Source organism: Nuphar pumila, chromosome 3 (assembly GCF_984573655.1).
Source record: "Nuphar pumila chromosome 3, dmNupPumi1.hap1.1, whole genome shotgun sequence".
Lineage (NCBI taxonomy): Eukaryota > Viridiplantae > Streptophyta > Magnoliopsida > Nymphaeales > Nymphaeaceae > Nuphar > Nuphar pumila.
This window is the reverse complement of record NC_143251.1, coordinates 53,249,563-53,269,192: the sequence shown is the minus strand read 5'-3', so window position 1 is coordinate 53,269,192 and position 19,630 is coordinate 53,249,563. Positions and strand designations below refer to the sequence as shown.

The window sequence follows — 19,630 nt, the reverse complement described above, 5'->3', positions numbered from 1 at the left end:
CCAGTTGAGGAAAGAGTTGTTGGATGAGGCGCATCGTACCAGATTTACTATACATCCCGGAAGCACCAAGATGTATAAGGATCTTCAGAGGAATTACTGGTGGCCTGACATAAAGAGAGACGTCGCTGAATACATGTCAAGATGCTTAATCTGTCAGCAGGTCAAGATAGAGCACCAGAGACCAGGCTGTATGATGCAGTCGATTGAGATTCTGCAGTGGAAGTGGGAAGACATTACCATGGACTTTGTGGTAGGTCTACCCAAGACACGCCAGCAGTATGACACCATTTGGGTGATTGTGGATCGCCTTACAAAGTCGGCACACTTCTTACTGACCAGGGCGAATCAAACCTTGGAGAGTTTGGCAGATTTATATGTCGACGAGATTGTCAGATTACATGGGATACCTGTTTCGATTATCTCAGACAGGGATCCTAGATTCACGTCAAAGTTTTGGGGACAACTTCAAAAAGCTTTGGGGACAAAGCTTAAGTTTAGCACAACTTTTCACCCCCAAACGAATGGTCAGACAGAGAGGACTATTCAAACACTCGAGGATATGTTGCGAGCGTGTGCATTGGAGTAGATAGGTGACTGGAGTAAGCACCTAAAGTTAGCTGAGTTTGCCTACAATAACAGTTATCATTCGAGTATCGGCATGACTCCATATGAGACATTGTACGGGCGACCCTGTAGGTCCCCTGTTTGTTGGAGCGAGGTAGGTGATCGAACTGTTGAATCGGCTATAGTTTTGCAGCATTATACGGATCAAGTACAGTTGATTCGTAAGAGGCTTTTGACAGCGCAGAGCTGTCAGAAGAGTTATGCAGATCCAAAGAGGTGAGAGGTTTCTTTTGAGGTTGGTAATCATGTGTTTGTCAAAGTATCACCAACCAAGAGCGTATTTTAGTTCGGCAAGAAAGGGAAATTGAGTCCGAGGTATGTAGGATTGTTTCTCATCCTTGAGAGGATAGGAGACACCGGGTATAGATTGACACTTCCCCTTCAGTTTTCCAAGATCCATGATGTTTTCCATGTGTCAATGTTGAGGAAATATGTACCAGATCTTACTCATGTTATTCAGTATGACAAGGTCGAGGTTCAGAGAGATCTCACGTTTGAGGAACGGCCGGTAGAGAAAGTAGATCGACGAGAACAAGTGTTGCGAAATAAGTCAATTCCACTTGTTAAAGTACGATGGCAGCACCACGGGCTTGAGGAGTGTTCTTGGGAGCCCGAGGCTGATATGAGAGCTAAATATCCATACTTGTTCGGTACGTAATGTTAACCAAATTTCGAGGACAATTTTTTTTTTAAGGGGGATTGGATGTAATATCCGAAAATTTCTAAGTTCTTTTCTATAGCATTGTGAATGTCTTGAATTTCGTGCCAATATAGAACCCTAATTTCTTTAAAAATTAATGTTTGAGTATATTCGTAAGGATTAAGGGGTTTAATTATAGTGAATTGTAGTAAATATAAACCCTACATGGTTTGGATATCTGAGAAAATTCTAAGTGATGTCTAATTGAAAACGTCTTACTTAAAAAGAAAATGTTGAATTTTCTTTTAAGTAAAATTATTTAAATAAAGTAAATTAACAAAAATAGATTTTAAAAATATACATATTAATATGCTTAATAAGATGGAATTAACTTATATTCAATTCCTTTACATTTTTACATGAGTTGTGGTTATATAAAACAAAAACGATTTTTAATTGGAATTTTATGATTACTCAATAATAGTTTAATATAATAGTTTTCTTTTTTATAAATTAAAATCCATTTTTTTAGTTTAGTAGGAGCCCATAGGTGGGCCGTCCCATCCTATGTGGCATCTTACTTCAAATTCAAATTGAAAATAAAGGTATAGTGATTTTCAAGGTTATTTAAAGTTTGAAAAGTCAAAGTGGAGATCAAGGGCTCCAAATGAATTTCATTAATGAGATCAAGGGCTGGAATTGATTCCAGCATATAACCTAGTTTAAGAAGGGTTATAAAACCCTCCCATAGCCCTTGCCCTCCTCATTTGTACTTGAAAAAAAAAGGAGAGCTTCTCTCTCCCCCAAAAACCTTCTCCTCTCTCTCCTCTCTTTCCCTTCCCTATTCTCTTCTTTTAGGGTTTCTTTTGGTTCTTGAGTGCAAGATCCAGGCCTCAAGGGGTGTGGAGAGGAGATCTAAGGTCCTCACCTTGCTGGAAGAAAGGGCTGATCGGTGGATCGAGCAAAAAGGGCCGTTTATTAATCAAGAAATACATTTTTTTCAACAAAAGGTAGGGTTTCTATGCTTTTCTTGCAAGAACAGAGTTCTTGGCATGGATTTTGATGCTTTTTCATGAGTTTAGATCATGATCAAACCCTCCTAACCGTGGGTTTGACTCAGATCTAATGATCCATGGCAAAAACACGTTTTCCCCTAAAGAAAACCATTTTTGAAATCGGGTTTATCATAAAAATTGGTTTCTTAGAAATAGATTTGTAAAATATATTTGTATTTGATTTATTCCATGATTTTTATGCAAGTATTAGTTTGGATTGATAGATTATGAAGTGTTTCATCTACTGTGAATATTTTAGAATTTTTAAAATTTTATTTCAGGCGTATTCCCTATTTCTTTTAATTTTTCTTGGGATTCGAGTGACTCGGTTTGATTCACCCAAATGCAAATCTCGGAATTCCAGGTATTCCACTTGACCTCCGTTCAGTAAAATGGCCGTTTCTCCCTTGTCCGAATAAGTTTTGATGAACGAATTATTGCGTTGGAAAGCTAACTCCATTATGCATCTACTGTAGAAATTTGAGCTTTGTTCATGGACTGAGCACGTCTCTGTAACAGTCTAAACAAAAACAAATAGGTTTGTAGTAAAACATGCATAACTCTCTCATACAAAGAAGTTTTTACGAACGGTTTGCGACTATAGATAGCTAACAATAATTCCTATATACTGTAAAAATTTCAGCTCTGTTCATGGAGCCAAAAATTTTTTGTGAGCTCTGTACCAGTCGGACATAGTTATGAAATTGAAAAAAAATTAGGGCAAATTCATAAATCAAGGCTCAAAGGGTGCATAGTATATATGTTTTTATTCAATTTCTTTATAGAATTAGTATGCATTATGTGAATGATTATGCAGGTCTGATTTTATGCAATCTTATATGATTATGACATGAATTGTAAATGGAAGGTTACACATTTAAGATTTAGGATCAAAAGGTCCAATGAATACAAGTTTATGTTTTAAATTCTAAAAATGTGTTGACTACATGTATGTCCATGATATCGTGATGATATGATTGTTTTATTGATATGGATGTTCATATATATTCTCCTTGTTGCATTGGCCATGTACATGCATATGCATTATGATGTGTGAAAATGAATAAGATGTTTATGCTACGCATGTGCTCAAATGTCTGTTACAAGTTTAATTATATGACTTTGTCCAATGCTTTATAAGAATTCATCCATGACCATAAAGTGGTTTAAGTTTGATGTTGCATAAAAAGTATGACTGTAATCAAGTAATCATGTGACATTAAACTCAAGATACTTGCTTGGAGAGTAGCAGGTGATACAAAACTTTGTGGGGCAAGTTCTGTTACGGGCACAGAAGGTTGCTCCTCCCCTCCCACGATTTTAGGGGGAAAACCTCTGCATTAGACTGCAGCGTAGAGGTTATAGTACTCATGAGGAAAAAACTGATGCATCGGGTTGAAAGGTGTTGAGAATCTCTCTCGTATTAACGTCCCTCACCCCGTCTTAGTGAATGGACCTGACCAGGCTAAAGCCACCCCTGTATGTAAAACACATCCTGTGTCATGGTCCTGATCTGAGAATGTCTGTCTGTGTCGTATCAGCAGGGCTAAGAAGTGATAACTTAAATAGTGTGTGCATTAATTTAGCATCGCATGCATCATCTAATTAAGAAAATGTAACTAAAGATAAGAAAATATGCATGCATTTAAAGAGCTTATGCATATGGTAAGTCATGCATTTTAATGGTTCATGCATTTTGTATTTTGAATGTATGGATTTATGTTTTTCTGTTATATATGAAAATTCTAAACATGCATGAGTTGTTGTATGATTGTTTAAGTTAAATTAAATGTTAAACTATGAAATTTCTATTGAAATCTTTGTCTTGTTATTCTGTCTTATAAGTTTAGCATAATTACTCTACTGAGACATGTTGTCTGACCCTATATGGTTTAAAATTTTTCAGGTAATGAGTAGGTACTTACGTGCGAAGGCGGAAGGTTTTGACGGGGACTGAGCCTACCTTTCCTCTGCTTCATGAATTCTGAACTCTGATTTTACTTTAATTCAATTCAAGGACAAATGTGATTAATTTTGGATATTGTGAAACTTGATTTTTATTTCATGCATAGTTAATTAGTTGTTAAAGTTTAAATTCCATAAGTATATGTTTGCAAGCATTCATCTGAAGTAGCACGCCAAGTTTTATGCCCAATGTGTTTTTCCGCTGTTAACTGCTAAAAGATTTAAATGTATTAAAAAAAAATTCCACCAATTTTGGGTTATAAAAATTGGGGTGTTACACATTCTATGTTCTTGGAATTAAAATTACTCGAGATAGAAATTCTAAACTTTTAAGCTTGAGTCAAGAAATATTTATAAATTCTATATTTAAAAAATTTAGAATGAGTGATTGTAAAAGGTGTCAAATTGAGCAAGAACGATAATCCTGGTGATGCACAAGAAAAAAACAAATGTTTCTTATGCACAAGCTGTTGGAAGCTTGATGTATGTTATACTATGCACAAGGCCTGCTATCAACTTTGTTATTGGCCTCGTTAGTCGTTATCAAAGTAATCCTGATTGGCTTCACTAGCAAGTTGTGAAAAGAATATTTTGATATTTAAAAGGGACTATAAACTTGAAATTGTATTTTCAAGATGATGCATTAAAATTGACTATATATTCTGATGCTGACTTTGTAGGCAATAGAGATGATAGTAAATCCACTTCTGTATATATTTTTATCCTCAAAGAAGGAGTAATTTCCTGGTCATATAGAAAACAAGGTTGCATAACTCAACATACTCAAGAAGTAGAATATATTGCATGCAATGTTGCTGCCATATTTGTTGTTTAGATAAGCTGCTTTATTAATGATTTGAAGCAGGATATAACCAATGGGTCAGTTCAAATTTATTGTGATAACCAAGCTGTCATCTCTCTTATGAAGAGTGAAGCGGACAATTATAAAAGTTAACATGATAAAATATCATTATATTCATGACATGATTGAAAGGAATGAAATCAAAGTCAGTTACCTAAATCTGATATGATTGCTAATCCAAAGGAAATGTTCTCGAAGCATATATCTTGTATGAGATTAAGATATGTTTGATAAGACATATGGTTGTATGAGTAACAAAAAAAAAAGCATTTCAGGAACCTTGATGCAAGTGAAATATTTCAATAGTGTGAGGCAAAATCCTACATCATGATTATATTCACATGGTAAAGTGGGAGATGTTGGTCATACATGACCATGGTTGGTCATGTTCAAGCATAGGTTCATGCGTTGAGGAGAGAGGTGGGCCCAGTCTCTCTCCAATGCATGAACCGCCCAATAGTGGGCCTATCCAAATGAGACACGTCCAAATGTGCTTCATTTGGATAGACATGGAGTGAGTCAGTTACCTATTTTCTCTTCTTAAAGAGAAAATCGATAGATCTTCAATTTTGTTGGGTAACAACTACCTAGGGGAGGAGTTCGACCAGAAACTCTCCTTTATTAAAGGAGAGGTTTTCACTCAAGGATATCGATCTAAAAATCATAAGTGAGATATCCCCCTTGAAGAAGGCCTGTTACATATTTTTACCTTTCTGCTCCTTTCTCGGTCTTCATCTGTGCAAACCGGGTTTGTCGATCCCTTAACATTCATCATCTTTATACAAGATGAGCTGAACAAAACCAAAGACAAAATTTTACAAAAAATGATAATCTTGTGTTATCGTAGGATCCAAAACAGGTAGTTTTTTGTCTTTTTCTCTGCCTTGTAGGACTGCCTTAGACGTTTCCTTCGTTTCCTTAATTTGAAAAGGCTTGAGAGGAAACATTGGCACTAAAATCTGTTTCCTGCATGTTAAATTCATTTTGATTTTTCTCAAAGGAAAGATGAATGTGCATGCATGATTCATTCTTTTTCTGTTCTTGGATTCCATTGCTCTTGCTTACCATAGTCGACCCACTGTGTTGACAGCTGGCTGGATCTGATCTTGAGCATCTTAGTCGACCCACTATGTTGGCTTACCATAGTTGATTCATTCTTATCTTGAACCTGCTTCTTTCCTGGTTCATACTTACCTAAATCAACCTCATTGTGTTGGCTTACTATAGTCGACTCTTTCTGATTTTGATATTTCTTCTTTCCTAACTCACTTGCTTGATTCAGCCTGGATTTCAAATTCTGACTTGGAACTTTCTTCTTTCCTGATTCACACTTGCCTGATTCAGCCTTACCTTGTTTGGGTTTCAACGCAGTCTCAATATGATCTAGACTTCTCCTTTCCTTCAAGAGAATGATTGAAATTTGAATCAAGGTGTCAACCTGGATGTGCTGGATCTAGAGCAATGTGACCTGGATATGGAGCAATGTTAATCTTATTATCCAGTGGGGTCAGGTTCCCAATACAACTCAACCCTTTGACAGCCCTACTCCGGGGAATATCTTTGGTTACCATAATAAGCAGCTTGGTTGCTGAACAAGTGATGCCAACACATGTTTGATTCTTTGCTTAATGCCAAAGTGGTGCTCAAGCAGGCATTGGATACTTGGCCAGAATAGTGCAGTTTCATCCCCCTCTATTCCAATAACTTTTAGGGCTTGTTTGCAATGCCATATGATTCTTGGATTTTCTCAAGATCCTATGATTGTAAATCACAATAACAACCATTGTGATTGTGATTGCCAGCTGGTGATTATTTTTGCCTTGAAAGTTGGTCACAAGATCAATCCCTACTTTTCAAGTGTGATTGTTTATCCTTACCTGTGACCAAAGCAAACTTGCTAATTAATCGAGATTTCAGCAGTTTTTTTATATTTACAGGGAGAGAAACCGCCCCAAAGCTCTGTATGCCGTACATTCATTGTCCTTCTCACACAAAGACAGACCCTACTGATGCACGTCCAGAAAACAATAAATATTACCCCACTGAATGTTAGGCCCACAGTAAATCATCTAAATCCAGTATAACCCTCTCAATATTTCAGTTTAGATGGACATATCCGTTAGTGTTGAACACCATCACCCTTTGGTTTACACACTTGACCAACATCGCCCATTTATTTATGTTTATGCATAACATAAGCAACATACTCGACTGTTTCTATATCCCGCCAAAAATGAAGTCTCCTGTAATGCCAAAGGTCTCGCACATACCAAACACTACTTGATGACACCAAGAACAGGTGACCATCTCCATGGTACAGCTTCTATGTTCAGTTTTACACTAAAATGCCCATCACAATTATATCACAATTATATCTTATCATTCCACACGGTTTACATCATGTCTCTCTGTAAGACTCCCATTACAGAGACATCTATCTATGCATCTTATCTTTTTCCTTTCTGATAACGGGAAGAAACCACCAGTAAGGTTCATTCAGATATCCCACCCTTACGGGCCCAGAGGTAACATGTTGACCGCGGCCCTGTTTTGTTGTCAAAAGTGTAAAACTTCACGAGTACTGAGAACCAAAACTCTAACACAGTGGACCATCATATCCACATCTGGTAGGGGTGACTTGTGTCAAAGTTTAACGGACATCACAAGTTTGAAACCCACTGGTGGCGTCCCTTACTGTAAGGTCGAAGCTAAGTGCACTCCCCGGTGGGCAGGGGGGACCTCAAGGGTTTTACCAACAGGATGCCAGCCAATGTGCTTGTCGGTGATTGGGGGGGTTTTGTCCCATGGATTATCCAAAAAAAAAAAAAACTAATACATATGATAATGTTAGCTTAGCCTGTTCATAGGCTTTTTATGCATAGGCATCAAATGCTACTGCCATCAACTAACGCTTATCTCTCACTCACCGACGCACGTACCGGTTTCTAGTCAATCCAATCACCCATTCAAAATGGGGTTTGCCATGATGTGTGTGTGTGTGTGTGAAGTAGTAGCACATGAATGTGTGTGTGTGTGTGTGAAGTAGTAGCACATGAAACAGAAGAAAGCCATATTCAAATGCTACTCTTTCCCTCTCAAAAGCAAACTATTTATGAACCTAAAATGAAAGACCCAACACAAACAGCCTCCTAAGAAATCATGGTTCAAACTTTCCAAATAATTTACATTAGTAAATCACAATAGAATATGGGAATGGGCTGGAAGAGGATAGATTTGCACACCTAATTATGTATCCAATTCTTGCAAATCAATGAGAGGGCGTTGGTTAAGTCTTCTAAGCCACACAGAGTGAAGGATCATATGGAAGACATCATATCTCTTTGGAGGGCTGTTGACAACAAAATGCCTCTGCACCAGCTTCACTCTCCTTTGCATGGTTATATACCTTTTTGTTGAGATCCCCATCAAAATCTTCTTCAAGTTTCTGATCTCTGACACTGACACCTGGATCGAGAACGAATCCCAGTTCAACACGTCGCTGAATGGAAGCACATAGCTCTCTGAGATGATCACTGGGACACACTCAAAGTAGATTGCCTCCACAATTCTTGGGCTTGCAACCTCATAGCCAGATGGACAGATGCAGTACCTGCTCTTCCTCATGAGACCATAGTAAGAGAGGTTCTTGGGCAGGTACTCATAGACTCGAACATCGCGATCCTTACCCTTCCAATGTTCCAATAAGAGCGGTCGGATAGGACCATGCATTCCTCCAGCGAAGAAAGCGAGGATTGGCCGGTGAGAAGGGGAGGGGCCACCAAGCATCCCGGTTAGTTTATCGGTTCGCAGATTGATTTCCGGCAATGAAGCATCTTTCGACGGATTAAATCCTTCGGAGGTGTTGGCATTACAAAGAACTCGAATTGAGTGGTTGTATAGGTAAGGGGTTGCGGTCGATGTCTCTGGCCCCTGCATTAATCAAAAGCAAAATGCAACTAATCTAAAAGATCAAACATACAAAATGAAACAAGGGAAAGCAGTAAGTAAAAACAAAGTAAGAGGAAGCTTTGAATGAAAAGAACATGAGAAAACAGAGCATAGAAGAAAAACGTTCTGCTCTCACCCAATCATGGCAAGAAACCATGAAATGATCTGCCCCAAGATTTCTCTCCCAATACCCATATTTCTTGGAAATTACATTGATGTAATCGGCCACGAAGCGCTTGATTGGGCGGCTGTCACGGCTTTCACGGATGTAAATGAAACGGACCATTTTCACCACACTGAAGGGAAGAAAGAAGACGTGAGCTTCATCAGGATCTTTAGTTATGAAACGGTTTCCTTGGTCTATCTCATGAATGAATCGACCTTCCGTGGAGTATATGCTCCTGCAGGGACCGTCGTGCACCAATGGGGGCTCCCCTTCTTTATATACATAAATCTTAAATATCTTCTCCATTTCAGTGTAGCTTCTACACAAAGTACTGACTTAATTCAATAAGCATAGAAGGAAACAGCACTGCTGAAAAAGAGCTAAATTGAGCATAGTATGGTAAGACTGGAATCTTGATCAAAACTAAGCTTGCTCATGAAATATGTCAGTTTTTTTTTTTTGAGAGAGGGAGAGAGAAATCAAGATGCATATTTTATCAGTTCAATTGCAGACACGGAGTTCCTCAACAAGGAATTCACATGTTCAAACTCTTAAAAACTTACCTATGAAACTCGAACGAGTTCCGATAAACCGGTCCTCTTGGGGTGTAATCTGTATCCTCTATGGAAGTCTGGTTTTGATAAAGAGCAGCCTCCCGGATTCTGGTTCGAGCCCTTGCAAGAGCTGCTTCAAGCTTCCCTAATTTGCTGAATCTCCTCCTCCTTTTATTCAATCTGTCAATGTTTACATCCTTCTGTTCTCCTACCTGAAGAAGAACAAAGGAAAGGGGGAGAACTGAAGCAAGCGAGAATTCATACCACCTACGAGGATGGTCTCAAAGGAACACAATAACTAACAGCTTTTTGCATTGTTCCATTTCAACAAAACCAAGAGTCACGGAGCTACTTAGTGCTGAAAATTTTCTATCCCCATAGATTCTCATAAGGTTAAATTCAACACCTCCAGCAAAAATAAACTGAAAAAGAGCAACATGAGAATAATACTAATTAGGAGTCACAATTCTTGTTAATGTTATTTGGTCAGGTCATACAATATAATTCCCCAAAAAAGAAAAGTACACTCGGTTTGGTAGCCTTGAATCCGAGTGCTCCCATGCTCTCTGCTGTTTGGGAGCCTTAATGCAGTTGGCAGCCCCAACACCACATTTCAACACCATTCACAAGAGGATGTTTTTGGCAAGTCCATCCTACCATACGTTGGAGAGACATGGGAAATTGTGTTTCCATTTCATGCAAGGCTCCCAAACAGAGTGAGAAAGAAGTTTATGTTAGGCATCATCAACATTACTGTAGATAGGGAGCTCTGAAAACTAAAACATTCAGCATATCATAAAACGAACTGATACTATGTCCGCACATCAATAGTTTAATAATAACGGAAAAATGATTTAGCCAGCACCTTCAATAGCTTAGAAAACAACAAACCACAAGACTAAAAGGAGTTACAAAAGAAACATAGTTGCAGTACCCACTTTCCATCATAAAAGTACCATCATCACCAACACCAACTATTTTTTTTTTCAGTACTAGCACAGTTTCCAAAAGAGTTAGAATGAGGGAAAGATGGGGTTGGAAGATGTCTCACCGATTGTGAAGCAAGAGGGGCCATGCTGGTGAGGGGAAGGGCTGAAGAAGAGTTCAACAACAAAGAAGGAGGTGGGCTTTGTAGTGGGCTCTCCTGTGTTGCATGCAAAGCCAAAGGGGGTGAGAAAGCAATTGCAGAAAGTGGGGGCTGCGCTTGTTCTGGTGTTCTCTCCTCTCTTGCATGCAAAGCCATAACAGGTGGTGGTGGTGAAGGATTCAAAGAATGTTTTGAGAAAGAACAGCAAGAGGAATAAGAAGAAGAAGAGAGGGGTGAGTATCTCCATGAAAGCCTTGAAGGCAACCAAGAGTTGCCGGGTTCAACTGTGGATACAACCACGACTATCACTATCAAAGGAACCAACAACACTAGTGAAGAAGAAGAAGAGGTCCATGAATCTCTCATTTTCCTCTCTCTCTCTCCCTCTCTGCGAAACTGGGTAACGGGTCATTTTCTGTTGTCTTTTGCGCTTTAAAACAAGACCGAGCATTTGTGAACATATGTCAACCATGAGGAATGCAGCTGTATAAGCTTCTACTGACCCCATGCAGCCATTCAGGTTTCAGAAAGAGAAAAAAAAAAAGAAGAAAAAATTTTTTTAATTGCGGCTCGTAGTCTGATGGGCGGACAACTGTACATGCTAAAAAATGGTCAAATCTTCTCCTCTTTTGGTAATTATAATTTAGGGGGCTTTACTGGTTTCCCGAAAAGCAAGCAATATCTCTGAGCCAAAAGCTTGTTATGTGGCAAATCATGTTTTTTTTTTCACGAGAAACCCTCGTCGAAGCACGAAAACTCTATGTGGAGCCTCTCAACCACCTCGCCTTACGTGACTTCTCTCTAAAAACTACGGACACACCCATGAGCCGAGTTTGATGCAGCGTTTCATCTCAGCACCCCTCGCAACCACCTCACTGGCTACGCAGCCACCCCGTGGTGGTGGAAGGGATCACGTCAAGACATTGTATGTGCAAAAACTTCAACTCACAAAGGCGTTCTCTCATGTTCTCATGTGGTGGGTCCCACTGACCTTTTATTTTATGCCCAAGCAAAACGAGGCGAGAGGGTTGTGTATGTTCGCCCCCGATGATTCACTGAATCCCACGTCCGTGTTCGGGGGATCGAATGAGCGCCACGTATTCATGCACATGGGGCTCGTATTCTCGTGTATGTTGACATAACTTTGCATCGGACTCTGGTGTTGTTGCAAAGACTTGAGTACCCTTTATTGCTATTCTTCTCATAAAGTGATGGTTTGAAAAAATGACAAAAATGCCCTTCATTCAAAAAAGAAAAAACAAATAGTTCAAAAAAAGGACAAACATGTCCTCCATCCAGAAAGTCGAGGATGATGTTGATTCTTCAAAGTCTTCTTCTTTTTCTGTTCAAAAAAAGGACAAACATGTCTTCTTCTTCTTTCTCCGTAAAACACTGTAAAACCCTTTCTCTCTCTAGAGAAGAAATCAAGGGAAACAAAGAGTTCTTCCTGGAGAAGGCCATGAACATCAACCCTCTCACTCTCTCCCCCTTCTCTCTCTACTTCTGTGCACATCCAACAGACGATCCTACATTGCTCCATCGTCATCTTCTTCTTCTTTCTTCTTCGTAAAACACTGTAAAACCCTCTCTCTTTGTAGAGAAGAAATCAAGGGAGGTAAAGGGTTCCTCCTGGAGAAGGCCATGAACACCAACCCTCTCACTCTCTCTCCCTTCTCTCTCTACTTATGTGCCTGATTTAGAGTTTTTGCCCTTACAGAAGGGGGGTCCGGGGGCTCCCCCCCGGCACGGATCCCGCTGCGCGGTCAGCGGGCGGGGGGGTCCAGGGGGGGCTCGGGGGGCAGCGCCCTCCGGACCAAATTTTTTTTGGGCCTTCCAACAATGATTTGTAGTATTATCGGGCTTTCCTACAACAATTTGTAGTATTTGTAGTGTCTTCCGTAAATCGCGAAACGCTATAGCAATTTGTAGTGTCTTCCGTAAATCGCTATAGCGATTTGTAGTGTCTTCCGCAAATCGCTATAGCGATTTGTAGTATTTGTAGTGTCTTCCGTAAATCGCGAAACGCTATAGCGATTTGTAGTGTCTTCCGCAAATCGCTATAGCGATTTGTAGTGTCTTCCGCAAATCGCTATAGCGATTTGTAGTGTCTTCCGCAAATCGCTATAGCGATTTGTAGTGTCTTCCGCAAATTAGGACCAACTTGTCAGAGCCATATCTCCCTAACCGGAGGTCATATTCCAAATCCGTAAAAAGTGGTGTCTTCGTTATTGAGTCTAGTTTATTTATGTAAATTTTCAGCAATTTTTATTGTCATTTCATTCCTCATTTTAACTTCAACGATACATTAAAACCACAATCATCAAAAGAAAGATTGCCCAAGCTAAGAGTCACCGTTCTCGCCCTCCTCCTCGACAGCAACCCAGTCGGTGCAGTCGCGCTGAGGATGGCCAGCAGAAGCTCCACCACGTCGTCTTCCTCTCCCTAGCGAGGAGGTCTCAGCGGAGCCGTCGTTCCGGTGACGGGTGTTCATCTCGTTCCGGTGACGGGTGTTCTACGAAATGTAAATCCCTCCTTCTGTAAGGGCAAAAGGCCATGAACACGCTGGGAGGAGCCCTCAGACCCCCCTTCTGTAAGGGTAAAAGCTCTGAATCAGACTCCATAACTCTTCAAGTTGAATGATGCTACCCACACTGGGAGGAGCTCTCAGACCCCCCTTTCTGTAAGGGTAAAAACTCTAAATCAGACTCCACAACTCTTCAAGTTGAATGATGCTACCCACGCTGGGAGGAGCCCCCAGACCCTCCTCCTGTAAGGGTAAAAACTTTGAATCAGGCTCCACAACAGTAAATGTGCAGGTCAGTCGGTGCTTGATGGAGCAATGTATGATCTTCTAATGGATGTGCACAGAAGCAGAAATAGAAGAGAGAGAGAGAGAGAGTGAGAGTTGAATGATGCTACCCACGCTGGGATGAGCCCCCAAACCCTCATCCTGTAAGGGTAAAAACTTTGAATCAGGCTCCACAACAGTCAATGTGCAGGTCAGTCGGTGCCCACGCTGGGATGAGCCCCCAAACCCTCCTCCTATAAGGGTAAAAACTTTGAATCAGGCTCCACAACAGTCAATGTGCAGGTCAGTCGGTGCTTGATGGAGCAATGTATGATCTTCTAATGGATGTGCATAGAAGTAGAAATAGAAGGGAGAGAGAGAGGGTAAGAGGGTTGATGTTCATGGCCTCCTCCAGGGGAGATTTCTTTCTCGGATAATCCTGCAGTGCAGAGACTGAGTCTTAAATAATCATCTTCGGGGCACTTAAGTCTTTACAACCACTCCTTTTCAAGAACCGTAATTTTTTTTTGCACCAATGGAGGAGAGGGTACTTAAGTCTTTGCAATCGCATCAAACTCCAACGTTAATTAATGGTGACAAACATGGGGATACGAGATGCACATGCTTACATACGTGGTGCTCTTTGGGACCCCCGATCATGAGATGTAGCTAACTGCCCTGTTCGGGGGGGGGGGGGGGGGGGGGGAACATATAACCTGCTTCGAAACGAGGCTGGATCAGGTGCAATGGCTGCACCTAAGCACCCTCCATATTCTCCGTACAGCATGTCAGTTGTGGGCCCCAACAGATGATGGGTGCTAAGTCCAGCAGCACATTTGAAATGTGCAATGTGATGGCACCCGATCTTTTTCTGACAACAGAGGGTGAATCAGTTGCAATCACATTGTACACTTTGAGTATGTTGCTGTACCTGACCGCCCTCCATCTATGAGGTACAGCCTGTCGGGTCCCACATAATATTTTTGAAAATTAGGACACTTTAATTTTTTAATAATAAAATTATTTGTTTGTATTCTATCTGTAGAAATAGTATTTTATTAAAATCAGTCACAAATATCACCATGTTTTAAAAAATCTCGTGATTTTATTGGGAGATTTTCGGAAACCAATACAATCTTTCGAAAGCACAATATTTTCAAAATATAGCTATATATATTGAAGATATCATAATTACAAACACAATATTTGCATTTTTAATTTGCATATTTTTATATATTTTAAAATTTAAATGCCAATAATTTAAAGATTTTGCTAAGAAAATCTCACTAATGAGATTCGTAATTCTGATTAAAATAGTATAAAAATTTATTATAATTAATTTAAAAATAATATATGATTTTTATACATGTCACGTTGTGCCCAAGCCATAGTTACAAGACGTGCCTCTCTAGGGGGGGACGTGCTTCTGAAGCTGGAAGTGCCGTGCTTCCCCAAAAAGCTTGGGGGAAACTTGCTTCTCATTTCTAGGAAGTGTGGTTAATAACCACTCGCTTTTCAAATCACTTTCCTCTTGCATCTCTTTTTCCTACTGTTTTTTCCTTTTTCTTTTTTTTATGTTAATATTTATATTTATATTTATAATTTTTTTATGTCTTTTTTGCTTCTCTATCAAAAAATGAATCTCGCTTCCCATTTCATATTACTTTTTAACATTTGCTTTCCTACTTCTACTTTAAGCATCACTTCAGGTATCCATTTCGCTTCCTAGTAAGTGTGGTCCAAGCTATTCAGTAGTGGGATAAAACATGCAGCTAAAATGACATGTCGCTGTGAGATAAATTTGAAAAAACACCAGACTTGCCAAACCACAATCAATGCAAGCACACACATGTTTTTAACATGGTTCGATCACTTGGATTTACATCCACGGTTGGTCCTCTCACAATCTTTCTTAACTGTAAATGAGAGAGGACCACATGTATTTATAATGTTTACTGGGCTACACAATTTTAGGAAGAGAGTACTGATTACATGATTTTGAGAGAGAGTGTGTCCTACTTGATTATGAGAGCTAATAACATTAGGAAGATAAGCCTTATCTAGATTAGATCCCTTGAGGACTTCTTGTTGGAAGCTTCTTGACCGGTTTGAGGACTCCCCCCCAAGACAGGGGGAAGGTTTCTTGAGGACTTCTTCTTGGAAGCTTCTTGATCTGCCAGACGTGTGGGCCCTGTGATGATATGCATCTTAGACTTGATCATCATGACTCCAACGTGATCTCTTGAGGACCCCAACATGAGTTGGGTCTCTATCTATTCCACTGACCCTTGTATGAGTCAAGACTCCAACGTGAGCTAGGACTCTTGAGACTTTATCTCTAACTGAACCCCTCAAGCTCAGCGTCTAGAGTGTGACATTGAGCTTGGTTCTGAAAGACTTGAACTATGAAACTAGTAACAGCTTAGTCAGAATGCTTGCAATATGATCATGAGAGGACAAGGTCTGAACACATAGTTGTCGCTTGGCCGCCTTTTCACGAATGAAATAGATATCGATGAAAAATGGGGTGAGCTGCAAGGTACGTGGCACTTACACTGTCACACCACACAACTGGAGGAGACTGCATCCAAACTTTGAGCTCACAAAGAGGGAATTGAACCCACGTGACTTCAGTGGCAACATTGGCAATAATTCGATATTCGGCCTTTGCACTAGAGCGGGACACTATATGATGTTTTTGAGAGCTCCAGGATACAAGATTTGGGCCTAAATATAGAGCATGTAAAACCCAAAAAAATTGTAATATTTTAATGAAAAAATTTGTTGAACATTGTGAATTATTGAATACTAGCTTCTTTTTGACATATGTGTTTGAATTGATTTTTTCTGGCTTTAATTTTTGGTGCAGTTGACCTTGTGGGTCACCCAATAATTAAATTTAGAATTTTGGATAATTTTGAATGGTGATTAAACTATTTAATTAATTAAATTATTAGCTAATTAAATTGGTGTCTAACTGACAATGTTGGTGATTGAGTGGTTATGTTCAATAATTAGGGTTTATTAGATTTTAGTGGTTAGACATTACACATTTATTCACTAATTATGATTAATTAGTGATTTCTTTGCATATAATGTAAATTATGCTAAATATTAAGTGAATTTTTTTAGTGCTAAATATGCCGAGTAGTTTAGAATCATTTAGTGTTTCATTAGTTAATTAAGTTTTTTTCAAAATTTTAATTTCGGTATTTAGATTATAATTTAGTTGTTCAATTATCGTTTTAGGTAGAAATAATCCGTTTTAGCCGATTTAGGTAGTAGTAATGTTAATTATTTCTTTTAATTAGTAGTCTTAGCTTAACGTTAAATCTGGTTTTTCTTTCAAAAATTTAATTAGTATATGGTCAGTTTTATGTTATTAGAATAGTTAGAAATTAATTAGTTAACTTAACTTAGTTAAAGTAATTAGCAGATTCTTATATTTAGATTTCATTCGATTAACTTAAGTCATTAATCTAGCTAGTTTAGTTAATTATTCATTAGTTTGTTTTAGTTTTGTTTAGAATAGTTATTAATTAACTTTAGTTAGTTTATATCAATTGCAATTCACATTATTTACTTTGGATATTTGTTCTATTTATCATGCATAGTTAGTTTAATGAACAGATAGCCGGTTTTGCTTTTACTATTTCATTTAGTCATCGATTAGTTTAGGTAAAATTTTTATTTCAGTTTTTATTTATTCATTCTGAAAATCCATACAACACTTAGTCTATTAGATTCTTTTAGTTCTAGCTTTCTTGCTTTTTAGTTAGTTAGTTAATTTGTTAGGCTAATTTGTCTTCTAGTTAATTTGATTCATAACTTAGTTCATGTTTGTTCATAGTTAGTTTTGCTATTTTGTCTTTTAGCACTTTAGTTTGTTACACGTTAGTTCATAGTTATTACATGTAGTTAGTTTATTTCATGTTAATTTAATTCATGTTTTTGTGATTTTTAACTGAAACTAACATTGAATTTTTGTGAGTTTTTATGTTTTATTTTGTGTTTGGTCTTTTGATTTTTGCAGAGAAGCATTTAGACATGCGGTAAGCCCTTAAAAGTACCCTAAAAGAGCTCATTGAGGTCTCCAAAAGGTCCCCTCAAAAAGCTCTTTTAGCTCCTTAAAAGGCCCTTCAAGAAACCATGCAACCCTCCAAAGAAAGGAAAGATTATAGTAACAACAAGAGAGAAGCAGAAGATGATAAAAATGGACTTCAAGCTTGAGCATTGAAGACCTTTTCTTTTATTTTTAGATTAGGATTTATTTTATTTTTTTTATTTAATTCATTGAGTCTGTAATAAAACCATTTATTTATTTGTTTAAGCTCTCCATAGAGGGCCACACTCTTATTTATTTAATCAATTATTTTTATTTTTAAGGCAATAAAGAGTAGCTTAGTTGTCTGTGGAATACAAAGTATTTTTTCCAGTCCCTGAGATCAACCCGGACTCCACCACTCGTGTGAGCCAGTTTTTATTTATTTGGTGTCTGGCTTTCATATTGTTTTTACATAAAATATTATTTTAAAAATCATTTTCATAAAACTCACACCAAGTTTTTGGCACCGTTGTCGGGAAACGGCTATTAAAATACGAGTATTCACTTTATTACCATTGTGTGTTCTCGTTTACTTAGGTTGATAGTTTTCTTTTTGTTTTTTGCTTAGGATTGGTAGTTTCTTTCCCTGTTTAACTGTTTAGGATTGCTAGTTTCTTTCAGTACTTAGGATCTATAACCACGTGTTTACAAACCGTAGATACCAACTTACTTTTCTTTCACAACCCACCTATTAGGATACCCCTAGGAGGTGATTGTGCACGATTGATACCATGCTCTTAGTTTATTTTCGCAAAATATCTATTGGATGCAAGTGTGTGGTACTGTGTTTATAAATTTTTAGTTTTCTTTTTCTTTACTTACTTTGTGGTTTGCTGTGGTTTGACCACTTTGCACGTTAGGTGGATAGAAAACCAGTTTCTTAGGATGGTTGTTGCACCGGTCTACCCTTAGGTGCATGCAAGGTCGACGCTCGCTTGACCCCGAGCTTGTGAAGACTTTAGAAGACCCAGAATCCCTCGTTAGGAGAGCCCACAGACCCGGTCCTATGGCTAAGGATGAACAATTGACCCGTCCCCTCAGGGAGTACTTTATTCCCAATGTTTACACTCCCGCCTCTTGCATCACGAGACCTGATGTAGGAGCCAATCATTTTGAGATCAAGGCCATCATTTTATGGCCTTAGCAATGAAGACCCCTACCGTCATCTTGATGTATTCCTCGATATCTATTCTACGGTGCAGATCAATAATTTCAGAGATGACACCTTGAGGTTGATGTTGTTCCCGTTCTTCCTCAAGGACAAAGCCAAGCATTGGCTGAAGGTCTTAGATACAGTTCAGATTACCACTTGAGAACACATGCAAAGAGAGTTTCTCAAGAAATATTTTCTGATTGGTAAGATGAACCAATATCAAAAAGTCATCACCAGCTTTTCACATATTGAGGGAAAACAGTTTCATGAGACTTGGGAGAGGATGAAAGATCTTCTCCGGAAGTGCCCCCACCACCAGGTGCCCCGTTGGCAACTGGTGCAATACTTTTACGATGGCCTGTCTGAGAAAGACAGGCAGATGATTGATTCTTTATGTAGAGGCACGTTCATGCTCAAGAGTGAGGGCGGGGCATGGGCCCTATTCGAAACACTATGTGAAAATTCTATACACCATGCCCTATCCTCGAGACTTGATAGAACCATATTTGTTTCTGGTGGTCCTAAAAAGGGAGGGATTTATGAAGTTGGGTCCGAATATGATTTACAAATCAAAGTGGACCAGTTGACCAGGAAAGTTGATCAGTTACTGGCTAACCCAGCTTCATTGAATCATGAAGAAAAAGTGTGCGGGCTATGCGCTAGCCCTGCACACTATGTTTTGG

At 38.8% G+C, this 19,630-nt stretch overlaps 1 protein-coding gene across 1 annotated transcript; it reads right to left on the bottom strand.

The window, feature by feature from the left end:
- Positions 1-8,392: 8,392 nt before the first annotated feature.
- Positions 8,393-10,889, bottom strand: LOC149842898 (putative glycosyltransferase At5g03795). Its single transcript, XM_090000759.1, has 4 exons — positions 10,866-10,889; positions 9,824-10,026; positions 9,231-9,579; positions 8,393-9,076 (listed from the first exon to the last, which is right to left on the bottom strand). Exons 1-4 carry the CDS (start codon positions 10,887-10,889, stop codon positions 8,393-8,395), a joined length of 1,260 nt encoding a protein of 419 aa, XP_089856885.1.
- Positions 10,890-19,630: the final 8,741 nt, after the last annotated feature.

Excerpts from the sequence above, each read along its gene's own strand:
- LOC149842898 (XM_090000759.1), bottom strand. The coding sequence starts at position 10,889 with ATGGCCCCTCTTGCTTCACAATCG. Across the intron at positions 9,580-9,823 it reads AACTCGTTCGAGTTTCATAG|AAGCTACACTGAAATGGAGA; the intron begins GTAAGTTTTTAA and ends TACTTTGTGTAG. Across the intron at positions 9,077-9,230 it reads TGGTTTCTTGCCATGATTGG|GGGCCAGAGACATCGACCGC; the intron begins GTGAGAGCAGAA and ends TGATTAATGCAG.